General features: G+C 53.4%; 1 protein-coding gene across 1 annotated transcript in view; it reads left to right on the plus strand.

The window, feature by feature from the left end:
- LOC137144548 (uncharacterized) overlaps positions 1–19,542 on the plus strand; it is a 44,128-nt gene that overhangs the window by 16,052 nt on the left and 8,534 nt on the right. Inside the window, exons 5-13 of the mRNA XM_067534934.1 lie at positions 367–483; positions 1,341–1,402; positions 1,998–2,156; positions 2,767–2,952; positions 4,056–4,158; positions 4,728–4,869; positions 5,792–5,975; positions 6,276–6,375; positions 7,358–7,476. Of these exons, the coding sequence (XP_067391035.1) occupies positions 367–483; positions 1,341–1,402; positions 1,998–2,156; positions 2,767–2,952; positions 4,056–4,158; positions 4,728–4,869; positions 5,792–5,975; positions 6,276–6,375; positions 7,358–7,476 (1,172 nt within the window). The remainder of the gene's footprint in view (positions 1–366; positions 484–1,340; positions 1,403–1,997; positions 2,157–2,766; positions 2,953–4,055; positions 4,159–4,727; positions 4,870–5,791; positions 5,976–6,275; positions 6,376–7,357; positions 7,477–19,542) is intronic.

Consider the following 19,542-nt stretch of genomic DNA (forward strand, 5'->3'; position numbering starts at 1 on the left):
CAGGAAACCTGCATCGCCTCCCGTCACATTTGCAAGCTTTTAGCTTTGCAGAGAGGACGACTAGAAACATCTCAAAGCGAGCACTTAAATTCTGCAGAGTCGGGGGCGTAGCCACCTCCTCCACCAGGCAGTGCGCCTCACTTGCCTGGGGGGAGTGAGTGCCTGGATTCCCAAGCCCATCTATACACACAGGACCAGTCGCTAGGGCTACTAATCCAGTTCCTTTCACCAGGACAAAAATCTGTGTGTTAGACTTGATGATGACTCCCAAACCAGCTGGGCTGGATGGGGCTCCTCAGAACTTATCTCTTTGTTTTTGTTTTTCCATAGGTCGTGCCCTCACTCCTTATATCTTCTCTTTACCAGGTTCCACAGTCACATGTGGCAACATCCTCTACTTGCTGCTGTTCGGGTGGTGGCTGTCGCTCCTCTATCTCCTGGTTTCTGCCCTGATGTTCCTCACAGTCCTGGGAGCTCCATATGGTGCGTTCTGCAGAGATTCTTATTTCGTGTGTTATCACAGGCCTAGAAGCCAAGGTTGCACTGGGGGGAGACACAGTGTGATCTCCGCCAGCTTTTTGATCTTAGATGGCAAACTCAGTTCTCATGGACCCCTGGGTTATCCTAAAAACCTCGTGTTACCTTAATGTTTATATCCATATTGGTATAGTGCTTGGGAATCCTAGTCGCGGACCCTCTTGTGCTAGTGGCTGTAGAAACGCAACAACAATGTAATTATCCCACCCTTTAGAGGTCACGTTTGTGGGAGGAACACAGGGAATAAGGAGGCATCATAAGACCTCCATTAACTTAGATTCCAGGTGACAGAGAACTTGTAACCTTTTAGTAATTTCTCAAAAATCCATGGTTCTGTGGTAAACTCTCCATCACTTAGTCTTTAAATCGTTACCGACTGTCTTTCTAAAAGAGGCGCTTTAATTCAGGCCCAAGTTACTGGGTTTGAGGCAGGAATTGCTGGATGAAATCTCTTCCCTGTGTTGTGCAGGAGGTCAGACTACTTGATCCTTCTGGCCTCAACCTTGTACTGGGGAAAGATTTCGTATGTGAAAGTACGCTGCTTCCTAAAAGCAGAAGTGCGAAGTTACCGCTAACCCTTTAGGCAGCGTGCACAACTTCCGATATTCAGACCTCCAAAAGGATACATTGGCACCTTCCCTTCCATCTGGGCAAGCCCCAGCCCCCAGCACAGCCTGGCCCGCCCCTCAGTAATCTTCCTCCACCTCTGGCCCAGAGTGAATGCCTTGCTGGCCAAGTGGAAATATTCCAGGGATCCTTGCCCCAGCTCCGGGGGGTGACCGCCGTCTCCTTTCTATCCGCAGGGAAGCTGTGCTGGGACCTCGCTGGGTATTTTCTCTGGCCATTTGGAAAAGTAATTCAGAAGGTAGGGGAAGTGGAGAGCCGGAAAAGAGGTGACCGGCTTCATCTCTGCTGTAGCAGGATTCATGCCCAGTTCTGAACTGGGGATCCCTGGCCAACGGGCTAACACGACTGCATGGGCATAGACTTTTCCCCATTCCCTTCTCTCCTCCCCAGGGGAGAGCTGGCTTGCTTGCCCCATACGTCTGGCCAGAAAAGGAGGCAATGTTAGGTACAGGAGGTGGGGACCTCACTCCCAACGCAGCTCAGGGGCATCTGCTAACAGGGTAGAAATAAGAGCCTGGTTCCCTGCTCCACGGCAGAACTTGGAGTTCTCTGCCTCTGTCGTCCTGTGTTAACCCGGCACACGGTCACGGTAGTGACCTGCAGAGAGCTCATGTAAAATGGCAAGCGGAGCCGGTGCGGGGCCTGAGGGGGCATGTTAGCCCCGAGCCTCGGCCCTGTGGTGAGTTTGGGCCGCCAGCCCCAGCCTGTGCAGAAGCGAAGGCCGCTCTACGCGGGGCTGAGTCATCTCAGCCTCTCGTGGGTTCCTTAGATGGCCTCCTCCACCTCCCCCAAATCTCTGGCCCTCTCTGAAGACCTCTTGTCCTGCCTCCTAGACCAGACCGTACTCTCGAAAGTGCAGCATCAAGTTCAACAAATGCGAAGTCATCTCGGAGGTGAACGAGGCGAAGGAGAGCACCCCCCTGCTCAGCCGCCGCGAGATGGCGCCCGGCCCGCCGCAGGAGCCCAGTGGCCGTGCGGACGCCCCACACTGGGTAAGGGCCCCACAGGGAACAGGGCTGCGCCTGCATTGGACGGGGCAGAGGCAGGCCTCGGAGATGCTCCTCCCTGGGTGGACGGCTCGAGGGCTGGGATGCAACGTGGCGCAAACCAGCTCCACTGTGACCTGAGGTTGAAAGGCCTCTCCCCAGCTGGGGTCTAGCGTGATCGGCCCAGTAGGTGCCTGCATCTCTGACTCCCTCAGCGGAGAGGCCTCCTCTTCTAAGTGTGGGGCTGGCCCCCCACCCCCACCTTAGACATGGCACTTCCTACTCTGGGTCAGCTGCTGGGTCTGTATCCATGCAGTCAAGTGCCCCTCTAAATACCCTCTAGGAATGGGAAAGGACCAGCAGGGAAACCTCTCTGGCGTCTGAATCCCTGGCCCTGATACTACCCCGGCCAGGAGACAGAAGAACAGGATCCCAGTTGGTTTCCTCGAGTTGTACAGTCCCTATAACCAAAGCATCATGGTAGCGGTCTGAGCTGACGCCCCAGCAGATCTGAGGAACAGCCCGGGAGCCAGGATGGCTCCTGATGGTCAATGCCTTCCCTTGGCCGCTCACGTAGCCCGTGCTTTACTCTCTCCCTCCCTCTGTCCTCCTCCAGCGGCGCGTGAACACTTACATCTGGCTCTTGCTGGGCTACCCCGTCCTGGCGCTTGCCCACGGCCTGGTCTGCTTCCTTGCCTGGCTCTTCGTGTTCATCATCCCCATTGCCAAGATGAACGCTCGGACCGTCACCAAAGTTCTGCTCCTGCCCCCGGAGCACGTGCACGTCCAGCGGCTGAGGAAGGTTGGTTCCTCAGCGACGAACGTGCCTCCAGCCTGCCCCTTTGGCCAGGAGGAGGAGGAGGGAGCGTGGTGTCTGGACAGGGGGTGGCCCGTCACCTGCTGGCATTTCCCGTCCCTGGAGAGGGGGGATGGACTGGCAAGTCTTGGAGGAGGAGAGCAGCTTTGAATGGCCTCCTCTCCATGGCAGCATAGGCGGGGAGGAGAGTTCACCGGGGCTCAGCGCCATGCTTCCCAACCTCCCGGACGTAGGGCTGATGCCTGGGGAGGGAGGGGCAGCGCGGCGGCTGGAGGGCGGCTGGAGGGCTCGCGGCGGGAATCGGGCTCCTCTAGGTCAGAACCCTGCCAATCTGCTTCATCTCTGCGGACCGTTTCTCGCGGATGGCGGTCAGATTGGTCCCGGAGGCCGGGACCTCTGTGACTTCTGGGGCAGGGCTGGAGCAGCCGCCTGCCGGGGGTGCAGGGAACGGCTGAGCAGCTGTTGGGCGGGAGGGGCTCATCATCTGTTTGGGGTGGCAAGGGCTGAGCAGCTGCTGGAGTGGAGGGCTGCTGGCTCCAAAACAGCGGCTGTGCGGGTAAATCTAACTGAGGGAGGGCGGATTGCGGGTTGGGGAAAAGTTTATTCCAGCGGATGTGGATCAGATGCGGATCCAAAGGTTTGTGTCCGTGCAGGGCTCTACAAATGGGCAAGCAGCCAGGGATGGGTGGCTTCGAGCCGCCTGCGCCCATCCTGACTCAAGGGCGGCTGAGCAGGCAGGGCTGATCTGGTCGAAGTGACTTGCACCGGTCTCCAGGCCAACCTACTCTGCCTGGCGCAGTGGAGTGGCTCTGATTAGGCTCCTGCTAAAGACGCCTCCATCCCACCCAGAGGGCGGGGGAGAGCGTCCGTGCTCCGTGAATCTTTCGTCGGAGGGAAAATGCCTAGCAATCTGCTCCTCCTTGAGGGCGGGGGGACCAGCAGGGCCACGAGGAAGCCCATGAAATGGGACGTTTCAGGCAATCTCAGCTGGGTAGGGGCGTCGCTGTGGTACTGCCTAGGACAGTGAGGTTTGCTGCCGATTAGTAACCCTCCCCCCCTTCTAACGAGCTGCCCCTCGGACCCCGCAGACAGAGGTGCCGCTGGAGGCGGAAGTGGTCTTGTGCTGCTACCACGCCGTGAATGCCTATTACTACAAATACGCTGTGGATGGGATCAACGTCTTCGCCGTCAGTATCCTTTAAACGGACTCCGGGCTCCAGCGCCCGCGCTGGGGAAACAAACGTATGTCCGGCAGCCCAGAGCTGGTGGCGGGGGGGGGAGAGAGGGAAGCAGCGGGGCTGTACAGAAATCTCCTGCGGAGGGGTGAATGCAGGTGGCCCCTCTCTCCTCCCTGTGTTCTCTGCACATCCCCGATCAATTCAAGGCCATCCTGTAGCAGTCTCTGGGCCACGAGTGGCTAGCATGGGGTGGGGGAGAAGGATCCTGCCTCAGATGAGAGCTGGCTGAGAGGCAAGTGGGTGTATCTCATGCTCAGAAGAGGCGTTTGCTCCCTGACAACGAAGTGGTAGGAACAACTGGAGGGTTGGCTTGCGGCTGAGGGAACAAACGGGGCAGCAGGGAGATCTGGTTTCAGTCCATATATGTGGACTCCCTTGCTCAGGTTATTTTAACCTCTGCAAAACCTCCCTCCTGGGGCGTGGAGGCGAAGTCCCTCGACATTTGAGGCACCCTGGGGACGCGTGACAAAGGCCCACAAAAGGTCTGGAAGTTTTTTTCCCCCTTGACCAGCCGCAACGCAGACCTGCTGCCGCTGGTGATCGTGACGCTGGTGCTGGGTTACGTCGACAGCCGCAACCGTTTCACCAGCTCTGCTGTGAAGTTCACCCTCTCGCTGCTCTCCATAATGCCCCTCTCGTACTACATCGGCATGGCCATCGCCAGGTAAGGCAGCCCGTTCTCCCACGCTGGGCTGGGGGGTCGTGGGCCCCTGGCCGCTGGCTGGGTTAGGAACAATCCCTTGGGTTCGTTCCCACTCCCCGTTCACAATGCAGCTTTCGATGTCACTCCATTAGCCAGCAAGACGGGGTGCAACCTGACTCCTGTTGTCCCTATCTCTCACCCTCCCTGCTGGGAGGAGTCCTGGTTGTTGCTTGTGGCAGATCACTCTTGTGCCACCCAGCTGAAGGCACGAACTCCCCATGGGGTTCTTGGACCCCCCCAGTGGAGCATCACTCCACGTCGCTGGCCCGTCACTCTGTATCCAGACACCACCCCTGTCGTCTCGGGAAGGCTGCATGTTCCACCCCAGTGCTAGTCCTGCAGGCTGTTCTAGAACGGGTAGCCGGGTGCCGTCTCGCTGGTGGGAAACTTGCAGAGCTGACGCTAGCCTGCCGGGCCCTCGGTTTGCCGTGTGCTAGGTCACGGGTGGCACCTCCAGTGACGGGGGCCGAGCTGCACCCTGCTGAGGCATTAACTCAAAAGCGCTGCCTACAAAACTGACCCCCAGGTCCTACCGCTCTTGACGGGTCCTTGGGGTTCTGCGTCCACACCGCCCAGTCCAGCTGGAGGACGCAGCGCAAAGCGGCATAACTGGACCCCCGCTACGGTATCTCCGCCACGTAACTGCAGCCCTGCTGGTGGACCGATTTTGCTAGAGGAGGACGGCACCCTCCTTAAAAAGATCAAACGTGTCCTAGAAAAGCCCCTTTGATCTGAGGGCTGGGAGCCATGTGGTTCCAATCTAGAAGGCTGCCCCAGTAGCAGGAATTCTGTCCACACTGAATAACGGATCAGGCTGCCTCCTCCCAGAGCCTGTCTTAACCCTCCGGGTCCTCACTAACCCCCCTGCCTTTGCGTGACTTAGCATTTCAGCTCAGAGTAACTTTGCGGTGGGGGCCGTGGTGAACGCCACTTTCGGCTCCATCATAGAGCTGACCTTCTACATCACCGCGCTGATCAAGGGTGCCCGGGAAGGGAACAAGTGTTACGAGGAGATCGTGAAGTCGGCCTTGACGGGGACCCTGCTGGGCTGCGTCCTCCTCGTGCCGGTGAGTCTGTCTGGAGGCCTGTGGGTTGGTGCTATTCCCCAGGCTCCATCGCTGATCCGGTCCCTAGGTGTGAGCAGCTTCCGACCCTTCTCCCTCTTCATTCTAAAACTCTCCATCCAGACTCCCTCCATCGGATCTTTTTCTTAGCAGCTGCCTCTCATGCTAGTGATTGGGGCTCTCGCGATGGAGTGGCCTGCAAGCCCATGGGTGGGACTACCCCGGCTGCCATTCAACATGCACGCCGGCGGGGACGGCCCAAGAGCAAGGGGTGATAACGGACTGTCCTCTCTCCATTTCAAGGGCTTGTGCATGGTAATCGGAGGCATCCGCCATCAGGAGCAGAGGTTTAACAGCCGGTCGGCAGGCGTCAGCTCTGCTCTGCTGTTCCTGTCTGTGGGAGGTAAGCGAGATGCTGGCCACGCACTTTCGTCGCGGGGTTCCGGAGTGAAGAAACCGACACACACGCACCAACTGGAACGTATTGGCAGCACCCACTAGCCCTGGTCTGTCGCAGGCTGTCGCCATCTTCTCATCTCGAGGCCTCTCCAACGAAGCCTGGCTCCGATGCAAACCTGGGGGGGCCAAATATACCCTGTGCACATCCTCCCCGCAAAGGGTTACGGGCTTGGTTCAGGCTGGCTTGATGAAATTCCACCTCGGCTCCACCCCTTTGGTTGGCGGCGTCTTGCAAATGTGGGCTTGTGTCCGGGGTTACACTCGGCTCCCGGCAGCTCCGGAAAGCTGGCTGGGGCACACGCCTGTGCCTAAGGCAGCTCGTAAAGCTAGAGGGGGGTTGCCCCGAGCAGGGCATATTGCCCCTCTTACCACAGCTGGACACGTCGACTCCTGTGGGAGTGACTTCCAGCCGGCTGACCAGAGTGGCCATGTAGTCAGGATGGTGACTTATTTATTTATTTTTTTTTTAAATCAAAAAGCCAAGGACTGAATAGACACGAGCTAATCTCTTCTGTAGAGAGTGGGGCCCTCCGGGTATTTGTCAGAGCACACCGGCAAGGCAGCATGGGGGAAACTTGGACTGTTCCTTGGACATATTAAAGGGACTTGGTTATTCCTCGTTGGCCAGTCTCCCCTGAGTACATTGGCCGGCTGGAGGGGGAAAAATGGGAATTCCTCTTCACCATGTGCAGGAGAGAAGAATCTGCACTTCTTTGGCCCGCAGCAGTTAAGGGGGGCTCCATGGTCTGCAGGTCATTCCCTCTCTACAGCCGGCTCCGGCCCAAGTCTTGGGATCAGCTACCTAGTGGAAGCATGGTGTCTCTTGCACCTTTTCCTCGGGCCCTGGGTCGCCAGTGTTAGTCTAAGGCAGTGTGAAACCCCTTCGCATCCGTTCCAAACCCTGCTGACTTTCTCTCTCCGAACAGGTGTGTTTGCTCCAACTTTGTTCTCCAAAGTCTATGGGAGGCTGGTCTGTGGCGAATGCCAGAACATTACCCAGAGCCCAGCGGGACACTACCTCTGCCAGAACTGCCACTTTGATCTGGTAGGTGGAATGCTGGACATGGAAGTCAGGGTCCTGGTTCTTGTCCAGAGCCAAGTTAATCCACATCTCGCTGGCCTGGTGTGGCTGGGCAGTGGTACCCGCAGCTCACAGGGGATCTACTGCTGAATATCTGGCTTCTTCAGACCAGATTTCTCAGTGACTCCTCCAGGTGAGAAGGGTGGGTGGCTGCTGCAACATGGGTGTTCTTCCTGCAGTATGGGGGCTTTTGGGCTGTGTTGGGAACAGGAAGGACTCAGAGAGGGGAGGGGTGTCCCCAGCTGAACCTTGATACTGTGATGCCTCGTGTACCGTATGTTCTGAATTTAAGTAACCAGCAAAACCTGCACTCCAAGATCAGCTGGCCCGGAACAGCCAGGCCGTATCTTCCCCTTCTTGAGAACACAAATACTGTACAAAACTACGGAGCCTGTACGGTGAAATGCAGCCACCACTAGAGTGGAGGCATCCCTGAGCTCTGCATCTTTACAGACCAGCCTCTAAACAACCACCTCCTTGTGGTGCATTGGTGCTTCACTCCTGACAGGCTTTCCTGTGCTCGGTGGTGGCAACAAACCACTGAGGAATGAGCTGGGTGCTGCGGGTTTTCTGCATGTGCCTTAAGGAATTAGACACAGAGGGCCAGCCAGAATTACAAAGCCGGTTGGTCCAGTTTTTAGCTTCTGGTCGCTGGGATTCTCACTTGCATCCTGCACCTGGTCTGGGGTGAGGCAGCTGAGTGGAGAATCTTTTGAGATCACATGGAATGGGGAGGTCTCTTAAATCAATAATCCGATCACTTTTTTTCTCCACTGTGCACACCCAGACCCCTGGCTTCCTCCTAGGAATATGGGGAGCTAAGAGTTTTGTAGGATTCTAAAGGTGTTGTGAGGTGCCAGGTCTGTCTCAAGAATGTGTGTCTCCAGCCTGCCCATCTAACTGAGGAGACAACCATCCTTTTTCAGAACTGCAAACTCAACCCGGTTTGACTCTCCCATCACGCTGTTGCCATCTGGTGTCTAATCTCCAGAAAGGCTGTGCGGACCACAGCAGTTCTTCAGTTTCCTGTGCAGCCCCTTCTCCTTCTGGAGGTCTGGACAGACACGCCTGACTGGACCACTCAACTCCGCTGCACGAGGAGTAGTTCTTTCTTTCCAACCATGTGCCTGGGCAGGTGTGAACCCCTCCGGGCTCTTGGACGCCAAAGGCCTTTTTCTTCCAAAGAGCTAGTGTTTTGGGGTATAGCAAAACTAAAAAGGTGAAAACCCAAGGTTTTAAAAGAGGAGCTTCCTGCCCGGCTGTCTTCTCGGTATCAGACAACCACTTGCGGTGTCTGGAGAAGGCCACTCGCCTTCTGGGTGTTGAGCAGGAGCCTGCAGGGATGGAGATTGGTCTGCAACTCCTCCTGCTTAAGGAAGCCTTCGACACGTGGATTTCTGCATCTCTCCAGACTTCGGTGCCGAGGTCTAAACGTGCAGCCTTTGTTCCGGGGCTGCCTCTGGCCGACTGAAGGGTTTCAAGGAACTGCAGCCCCCGTCAGAGCCAGGCTCAGTTCTGGCAGCCTTTGGTCAAGCCCCAAGGCATCACGTACCCAAACTGAGAGCTGCGTGGTTGGATCCCACTGCCCTGGTTCTGGAAGAAAGGTCGAGGACTGTTCGACTGCCCTCGCCGGTGCTGTGTATCATGCTTCACAGCAATCCAACCCGGACATAACCCCTGCAGCTGTGGGACCAAGGTCTGTTCCAACCACCTCTTCCGGACCCTGGAAGATGCATGTAAGCAGTGACTTTGGACTTGAGTCGTCGGCACCTTCGATCTCGGGTGCTGCTGTCCTGAGGAAAAAGCTGCATAGGAGCAAGACATCCCCTGTGTTAGCAGTGCTGGTTCCCACGCGTCAGAGCTATTGGATCCATCTGATTCTTTCGGGGTTGGCACAGCTCCGAAGTGGAAATTGTATGATCAGGTCCAATGATATCCAGAGATTGATCTTTCGTTTCCTGACCTGGTCTCTGGGTCGGTCCCAGACAGGTCTGTCCCTTGGGTAGCCCAAGTCCACCTTTCGGCTCCGGTGCCTGCCTCAGCTCCAGGTGCGAGGGGCACGGTTCCTAAAAGGAGGCATGTATCCTCGGTTCCAGGGAGACCAGATCCTGTTGCTGGTTCTTCCATGGAACTTTCTGATCCCTCCTCTTAGCCTCCCTACAGGATCTCAGCAAAGAGCAGGCTCCCCATTCCTCCCTCTGCATCTGTTACTATCCCTGCCATGCTTTCTCAGTTCTGGACCTGGACCCTCTCCAGGAAGAGGCTAGAGGAAGAACTGACCTGCAGTGAGGTTTGAACCACCCTTTTGGTCCATACCCAGTAAGAGGGGAGACTGGCAGTCCTGGGGCCTTTACTGGGGACATTTCCTCTGCAAAGAATCTGAAAACCCAGGGACCCTCAGATCCCGCTCCCCCAGTTCTGTGGATGCTACAGACAGTGATACCTGGTACTCAGTCTGAAGAGGAAGAAGGAGAGAGAGCGGCTCCTTGAACAGGAGCTTTTAGAACCTGACCTTAAGGCTGATCAATCCCTGGACCATTGGGGGGGGGGGGCATCACCCTTTTCTCTGTCCTGAGGATGCTATGCGTTTCTAGGACTCAGAGCATCGCTTGGTGCCCACCTCAAATCTCCCTGTAGTACTGGAGGAAGAGACTTCCTGCTATCTCACATCCTCTGTGCTAGTGCCGAGAGTAGGGTATCGCTTCCCACCCTGGCTGAGTTGTTATGGATGGCCTCACTGACAGCCCTTCTCTAAGAAGGCAGACGAACTAGACCAGATTCCCTCTGCAGGGATCTTACTTCCATGCCAGCCTTGTGCCGCATTCATTGGTAGTGACTGCTGCCAGCAACAGAGGAGGTCTGGACTGGCTACCTCCCACCCCAGTGAGAGAAGAGGGGGAGATCAACTCATTGGGGAGAAAGCTGTTCTCATCCTTGGTATCACGGCAGCAAATTATCTGGCAGTCCTGGCCCGTTAACCAATTCCATCTATGGAGGGGGAAACGCTGCATTTTATCCACGCCTCCTGGTAAATGCCAGCTTGTCAGAGGGTCCGACTGTAGCCAGACTCTCCCTCAGGGCCTCCTTCAGTGCTTTGGACTCTGCTGCCAGAGCGTTGGTATCAGCTGCGGCCGTTGGGAGGCACATGTGGCTGATTGTCCCCTTCTAGCTATGGATGTTCAACGTAAGTGGGGAGAGCTTCTTTCTGAAGGTGAGGGAGGATCCCTTCTGCAAAAGAACTATTGTGAGGGAAAACTAAAGGAGACCAGATCAACAGCTTGATTTTCTTGGGGGGTTGATGCTACTTGAAGGAGGCCGCCTGGTCCATGCCGATACCAGTGGCAACATTTTTCCCTCAATCTTCAGTATCTTCCTGGTCATCTAGTCAGACACGCCAACCGTATCAACACCCTGCAGCCTCATGGAGCCATTATGGACAGAAGCTTTTCAAACCAGGTTCCAATGCTGAGCCGCCCGCTTCCTCACCCCAGAACATCAAGCCTCCACTGTGGTGAGACATTTGAGAGTCGAGAGCCAGCCAACCAGCGCTTTTCTACCCCTTTTGTTGGAGGCAGGCTAGCCCACTTCAACACATGGAAGGCAGGTTACATCAGACCACCGGGTCTTAGCCTTTTTCCACTACCTCTTTGCCACACAATTGAAAAGACTGCCTCTTCTTATCTCCCCTTCCCATCCCATGCCAGGGACCCCTTTCACGAGGCAATCCTTCTCAGAAGTGGAGAAGTTGTTTCTGGTAGGTTGGAGTAAAAACCCTGAGCACCCCCTCCCCCAGGTTTCTTTCTGATGCAAAAGAAGGAATTGGAGGTTTTGGCCGATACTAGATTTAAGAATGTGGACACTTTTTAGTTCTGTATTCTGACTCTGGTCTCCATAATCTCTTCACTGTTGGTGACTCGTGTCTAAAGGATGCATATTTCCAGTCACCGCTTGACAAAACCATCGGACGTATGTTCAGTTTGTGGTGCCATTTCCAGTACAGGGTGTTCCCATTTGGCCTTTTCACAGCACCTGGGGCATTTACAAAATGCCTGTCTGGGGTCGTAGCACATCTGAGGAATCGGTATTTTTTGTTTACCTTCAGTTGGCCACTGAAGGCTGCCGTGCGTGGGGACCTGTTGACCGATGAGCAGTCTTTCCTTAGACCTAGGATTTGTTTTCCTCAACCTCCCAAAGACTCTATCCTCTGTCCCCTGACAGGCCCAAAGGCAATAGGCCTCTGTCACTTCTAGCATGGCCTGCCAACAGCCACAGAAGTACCCTCTCTCAGTGACTGCCTCAAGGGTCTCTGAACTCCCTGAGGGGGCAAGGGAGGAACCGGAAGTCGAAGTTGAGGAGGAAATCACTCCTCTAGACTACCTCCTCTTTCTCACTAGACGAGACAAAGATGCCCCCTCTGCCATCTCTGGTGGATGACTGTTCCGGGATTTGTCACGGAGGGCAGCAGAGGCACTGCATAAACCTTTACAAGAGATGTCTGAGTCTCGCTACAAGCTGCTGGACATTTTACATTCCTACATCTCCTCCAGAGTGGCCCTCCCTATTAGTGAGGCTCTACTGGAGGTGATATGGCAGGCCCCCACGTCCATTCCACCAACTTTGTAAGAGGGTGGGCAAGAAATATTATGTGCCAGCAAAGGACACGGAATTCCTGTTCTCATATCTGCCTCCCAATTCAATCGTGGATACGGTTAATTCTAAAAGCCGTCAACACCACTAAGTCCACCCCTTATGACTGGGACTGGAAGCACCTGGACCTGTTTGGCAGGAAGGCCTACTCCTTGGCCACCCTCCAATACAGAGTGGTGAACTATCAAGCCTTGTGGGCTAAGTAGGACTGTCAGAAGTATGTGAAGCTTTGTTCTTTTATTGAACAGCTCCCCGATTCTTACAAGAACCAATTTAAAGCCTTGGTTAACGAGGGCCTGCAGGTGGCAAAAAGTTTCTCTCCAGGCTTCCCGTTCTATTTCAACTGCCATGGTGATGATACAGGTTTCGTGGCTTCATCTCTCCCACTTCTCCAAGGAGGTCCAAACAACAGTGGAAGACCTCCCCTTTGAGGGGACGAAATTATTTGCTGAAAAGAGTGATGGCTGTCCCCACACGTTAAAATATTCAAGGGCCTTTCTTCGATCCCTTGGGATTTGTACACCTGGGCATAAAAAATTCAGCCCTCTGCCACCATTCAAGCCTCGCTCACAATACTCATCCCAATGTCCATCTCAATATGTCCGGAGATCATATGAACCTCAGAGGAAGAAACCCAAGTTCCCCAGGCAGAAGACATCAGGATCTCAGCAAACTTCCTCTCAGCCCTCCACTTCAAAGAGGCTATTTTGATGGGTTGGTTGAGGTGCCTATAGAACACTCTCCTCACTGGAGAACTCCACCCATCCCTTCAGAGACCACCTCGCCCCATTCCACAGCACCTGGGAATGGATAACCTCCAACACATGGGTGGAGTATCCATCTCAGATCATCTTCAGCACCCATTTCTCCTCCCAAACACCACTCCCCATCCCTCTTCAGGGACCCTTCTCATGAGAGCCTGTTCTTTGAGTGCTTGCTCATATCCATTCCAGTGTAGGTGCATGCACCCTGTTGCCGTAAATTTTTCCTAATGGTATGTGCCAGGTGGGCTGTGGTGCCCCGTAGAGTGATGCCCTCATGGCATGGTATATAGGCAGCTGTTGCCCCACCGCCCCCTCAGTTCCTTCTTTCTGTCGGTGATGGTCGCTGGAACACTGTTCTTCTCTTACTCTGCAAGTGATACGCCTGAGTGGTTGTGCCTGTAATTAGATCTAAATAGTTAATAGAGAGTAAATAGTTAAGTAAATTGAGCATAGTATAAGTACTTAGGATCACTGCCCTGTGGAACTAGCCCACCTGGGGCACCGGGGTATGCTTCAATCCCAGGGTTTCAAATAGTGTGAAAGGAAAATACCGGTAAGTGACCTGCACAACAGTTGCCTGGAGTGCCTGGGAGAGGGACATGTCCCGGCGAAGTGGCAGATTTGTAAGAACTTCAGGCCCAGGACTAAAAAATAGATAATAGGCTAAAGGCTCTTCTAGTGGAGGCCACGCTTCACCCTGCGTCAGAGACACAACCAGACGCAACACCGAGCACTTTCTTGGTTAGGAGTACCGCAGCTTCAGTCAGAGAACCACAAAGGAGTTGGATATCCCCGGCACCGAAGACCAGCCGACACGGTGACGCTTCCCCGGCAGCCAGAAAGTCTGCATCGTCGGCGCGGTATCGTTCTCCATCACTGGTGCCAACGAAGAAGTCTAAGAAATCTGACCGGGGATGCTCCCCAACGAGGAAGAATGGGGGGAGAGTCAGATCTGTAATGGACATTGTAAGACGGCTGTCAGCCAGCCAGCATCATTGACTCTGGCCCCGATTTGAGTCCTGAGTGCATGGACTCCCCGCCGAGGGTGAGCCAGGAAGGAGATTCAGTTCTGGCAGCAACATCAATGCCAGAGGCGTATGAGGCAGCGAGGAGTCTCTTGACCTTCCTGGCACTTCCATCTCCTTTGAGCCGCAGCCCACGAGAGAGAGAGCTCCCTCCCAAAGGCACTTGAAGTCCCAGTCTTTTGGGCCGTTTCCAACTGCCTCTACAAAGGCAGGACTCTGGGTAGCAGCGAAACAAGGACTTTAGGAGACGGCACCCTCATCGCTCTTCATCGGCTCCCACTGCTACAGCCACAAGGCAGCCCTTCGGCAGAACTTCTTGAAGGTGTGATCGGGGGGCAATGCACCAGTCCAGAACCTGGATTTTACCCCAATCTTTAGAAACCATTTATCTCACTTGTACAAGGCATGGGCCAACATCGACCATGTGCAGCACCCAGTGATCCAAGGTGAAATGGGATACACCCTTCAATTCTCATCTGCCCCTTCCTTTCCACCTCCTCTCCCTGTCCCTCTTCAGGGACCCTTCTCATGAGAGACTTCTAACCCTGCAGTCCTCCTAAGGCTGGGAGTGGTGGAGGAGGTTCCTATGGAGCTAAGAGGCCTGGGGTTCTATTCACACTATTTCCTGATCCTGAAGTCCAACGGGGATCTCAGACCCATACTAGACCTGTGAAACCTCAACAGTTCATGAGGAACTTCAGTTTCTTCATGAGTCTCCCTGTCCTCCATCATCCCTTCCCTAGATCCAAGGGACTGGTATGCTGTCCTTGACTTAAAGGACACACACTTTCGCATAGTGATATTCTGTGGCCCTAGAATATCATCTCTTGATTCATCATAGGTCACAACCATTATCCGTTCACAGGGCTACTCTTAGGCCTATCAGCAGCACTGAGAGTATTTACAAAGTGCATAGCTGTTGTGGTGGCTTCCTTCAGGGAAGCAGGAGTGCAGGTTTACCCAGACCTGGACAATTGGCTGATACGGGGCCACTCCAGGGAACTGGTAGAAAAGACTCTCCTGCACCTGTCAGAGGACAAACCGATCAGCCTAGTGATGCTCTCAGATCTGATCTCACAGGAACGTGGCCGCCTGGTCGACCCGAGCCCCGTGTCCCTGCATCTGACAGCGTGGAAGCTTCATGGTTGAGCGAGGCAGAAGGGGCTGTTTGGCTCTTTTGCAGATGGGGTCTTATGAGTAGCAGGAGGCCGTCAACTAGATCGGCGTGTCTGGCAAAATGGAAGAGGTTCTTGTGGGCATCAAGGAAAGGGGTCCTGCCAAATGAGACATCCCTGCTTCTTACCTTGGACTATTTGCTCTCCTTGAAGAAAGAAGGTCTTACAGCATTGTCCATACAAGTTCACTTGGCTGCGATTTCAGCTTTCCATCCACTGGTAAATGGCTGGACAGTGTTTTTGCTAACCTGGTTTGTTCTGGTTTTTGAAGGGACTGGAGCGTTCATACCCCCAAGTGCATCAATCCCTGCCTCCCTGCAACCTCTACCTAGTGCTGTCCAGGCTCACGGGTAGGCCTCTCATTTGAGCCTATGGCACCATGTTCCTTGCTCCATCTCTCTTGGAAAGTTGTCTTCTTAGTTGCCAATACTTTGGCTAGGAGGGTTTCAGAGATCAGGGCCCTTACCTCTGAACCACCATATGCTGTCTCCTTTAAGGACGAAGTGTGACTTTGACCACATCCGTCCGTCCTTCCTAAGGTGGTCTTGCACTTTCACAGTAGCCAGGACATTTTTTCTCCCTTTTTACCCAAAGCCACACGCTACCAGGGAGGAACAAAGGCTTCACTCTCTGGATGTTAGGCGTGCCTTGGTTTTCTACATAGAGAGAATCAAACCATTTTGAAAGACCACACCACTCTTCGTGGCAATTGCGGAAAGAATGAAAGGAGATCCGGTCTCAGCTCAGAGAATCTCCTCATAGATTACATCACGTTGATCTGGCAAAGGTTTCACCTCCTCACCTAACAGCGCATCCCACGAGGTCGCAAGCTTCGTCAGCAGCAGTGACACAGGTCCCGGTTCTGGACATCTACAAGCTGGCGACCTGGCCGTCCATACACATGTTGACTACACACTAGGCCATCACGCAACAAACAAGGAGCGTCGTTGCCTTCAGACAAGTAGTCCTACAGTCCGCATCAACGCGGAATTCCAATCCCACCTTCCAACTCACGGCTGGGGAATCACCAACATGGGAATGGACATGAGCAAGCACTTGACGAAATGGTTACTCAACTGTCCATGACGACTGTTCTTCGAGTTGTGTTGCTCATGTCCATTCCAAAACCTGCCCCTCTGTTGGAGTAGCTGGCAAGAAGGATCTGAGGGGGGCGGCAGCTGCCTATATACTGCACCATGAGGCTGTCACTCCAGGGGGTACCAGAGCCAACCCAGTACGTACCCCTAGGAAGAAACTTCTGGCAACAGTGCATGTGGCATGCGTGCACACCTACCTTGGAATGGACATGAGCAGCACATCTCTACTAACCTTTCTGTAACACTTGTTCTTAGTTTTTTGTAGCTGGAGATAAACCATTATCGCCTCGGTGTGGAAGCCATAGAGTCAGTGCCCACACATCTAAGGAATAGAGATTTCTACTCTGGTTATATCTTAATACCAAAGAAAAAAGGGGGCTGAAGACCCATACTGGACCTCAGGGTGCTCAGCAAGATTGTCAAGGCTGAGAGATTCAAAATGGTCATGTTATCAACAATCATTCAAGCGTTAGAAAATGGAGACTGGTTCTTAGCCCTTGACCTTCAAGATGCATAATTTCTCATCTCGATCATCCCGCGCCCCAGACGTTTCCTCGGGCTCTCACTAGGCCAAGACCGCTACCGGTACAGAATACTCCCTTTTGGCTGCTCATTAGCCTGCAGAGTATTCTCCAAAGTCCTCTCCGTAGCAGCGGTTCACTTACACTCCCAAGGCATCATGATTTATCCGTACTTGGATGATTGCCTTCTCAGTGCATGAACCTTCACAGAGGCCCAATGAGTCACTCAGACCACCCTGGACCTGTTTCAGAACCTGGGCCTTCAGATCAATGAACAAAAGCTGACTTTAACACCAGCACAGTGGCTAGAATTCATAGGCGCTGACCTCGACTCCATCAGGCACAGATTTCTCAGTCTCTCCTTGTTGAAGGACTGTACAATCCAGCCCCCAGATTTCATCCGGACGTTGCCTCCAGCTCCTGGGGCACATGGCCAGGGGCACATTGGTTATTGCTTATGCCAGACTACACCTGAGATGCCTCCTAGTATGGTTCGGTTCGATTTACAAGCTGAACAGAGATGACATAAGCAAACGACTATCGATGAGCAACAGGGTCAAGCAATCTTTGGACTGGTGGAAGAACCCAGTAAACGTCTGTACAGAAATCCAGTTTATTCAGTCTTCTCCATCTCTATTCCTGACCACCGATGCATCCCTGATAGGATGGGGTGCGCATCTCAAAGGTCGTACAATACAGGGCAAATGGTCCCCAATAGACACATGCCTCCACATCAACCTGCTTGAGCTCCGAGCAGTCAAACACGTGTGCTCACTTCCTTCCACTGATCAGGCATGCACCCATGATGGACAATGTGACCTGCATGTATTACATAAACTGTCAGGGAGGCACCAGGTCTGACTCCCTGTGCAAAGAAGCAATAAAACCATGGAATTGGGGCCATCTCCCACAATATCAGCGGCCTACTTACTGGGAATACACAACATGACGGTGGACAGTCTCAGCTGCAAATTCCCACATGACCATGAATGGGAGATGGAATACGTCATGAGGTATTACTGAATCTGACAGTGCTGGACACCTATAATAGACCTGTTTGTTTGCTACTTAACAGAACAAGAAATGTCCATGGGATTGGATGACATTCCATGAGAGACTCTCCTCTTTCCATGGAACAAGGGCCTTCTTTATCCCCCCGCCCCCTCTGAAATGCTGCTGAAAATGCCGTTGAAAGTGGGGGGGGCGGGGGGGGGAGACCAAACATCGTACAGATTGCCTGGGTCAGGTGGGAAAAGACATGATACTCTAACATGTGACAGCAGGCATTATGTCCACTGATGACTGTTCCAGCCACTCCTTATTCTCTATCGCAGAACGGGAGACGCACTCTCCATCTCAATGTGCAGATTCTACAGCTCAAAGCCTGGCTCCTTCATGGTTATGGCGCATACAGACCTCTTGCTTTGAAGAGGTGCAAGAAATATTATTGCACAGTAGGAAAGGAGCGACTTGCTCTACCGATGTATAGAAATGGAAGAGATTTCAGATATGGTGCCAGCCCAAAGGTGTCATCCCTAATACAGCCACTCTACTGGTGATCCTAGATGACCGGTTGACTCTCAAGAAATTTCAGCGAACTGCGAGTGCCACCAGTTCATCTAGCAGCAATTGCAACCTTCCATAAGTAGGTAGAAGGATACTGATCTTTTCACATCCAGCTATGAAGAGGTTCTCAAAGGCATAGTGAACACATTCCCACAATCCAGACTTCCCACTCCTCAATGGGAACTCCGCCTAGTGTTAAAAAAAATCTGACTAGGCTATTATTTTGAATCCATGGCCCCTTGTTCATTAACTCACCTTTCCATGAAGACCGTGTTCCTTATCGCCATCACCTCTGCAAGAAGGATTGGGGAAATAATGGCTCTGATGGCGCATCCCCTTTTCACGGTGGTTTTTCCCTGACAAGGTCACACTTAGACAGCATCTGAAGTTCATTCCCAAGGTGATCACATAAATCAGCTTATTCAGCTTTCAGCGTTTTATCCCAAACCCCATCAGGGTAACAGGGAAGCTGTCCTCTATGTACTTGATATGAAGACAGGCTTGGCATTCTATTTGGACAGGACAAGAGTGTTACATTACACAAATTGGTATCTTCAATACGCACGCTTTCCACGAGTCACCCTTGGAGACGGATCAGGAATCCCTATATCAGAAATCTGCAGACGCCACCTGGACAACTGCACACACTTTCGTACAACACTACGCCATCCTGGGGGATTCAGCTGCAGACACCAAATTCAATGCCACTGTACTATCCTCCATATCAGACTTGACGCCAAAGTCCCAGCCTCCAGGGGTGGACACTGCTCAGGAATCACCTACAATGAAGCACCTATAGGGATGCTACTTGAAGAACCATTGTTACTACACAAGAGGAGTGAGTTATTTTCTGAGGACAGATTGTCTCATTCTGAAATGTCTATTAAAGATGCAAAGTTGCCCTACACAAAGGCTAAGGTTCTTCCTCTTGGGGGTTTGTGGTAGCCACTACCTATGTGACTCCATTGGGCTGTCTGAGAATGAGGCAGGTCAGTTCTCTGGGTCCATCCGAGACAGTGACTTCAGATGCATCAATGGTCGGGAGGGGCACTTGAATCACTTAACAGCTTGGGGGTACTGGCTGCCTCGACAAAACCTTGCACGTCAGTAGATACACTGGAGGGTAGGGATAGGATACAGAGGAAGCTAGACAAATTGGAGGATTGGGCCAAAACAAATCTGTTGCGGTTCGACAAGGACAAGAGCGGAGTCCTGCACTTAGGATGGAAAACTGG

This window comes from Emydura macquarii, unplaced genomic scaffold, assembly GCF_026122565.2.
Source record: "Emydura macquarii macquarii isolate MOO-44397 ecotype Brisbane River unplaced genomic scaffold, CSIRO-AGI_Emac_v2 contig_3470, whole genome shotgun sequence".
Lineage (NCBI taxonomy): Eukaryota > Metazoa > Chordata > Testudines > Chelidae > Emydura > Emydura macquarii.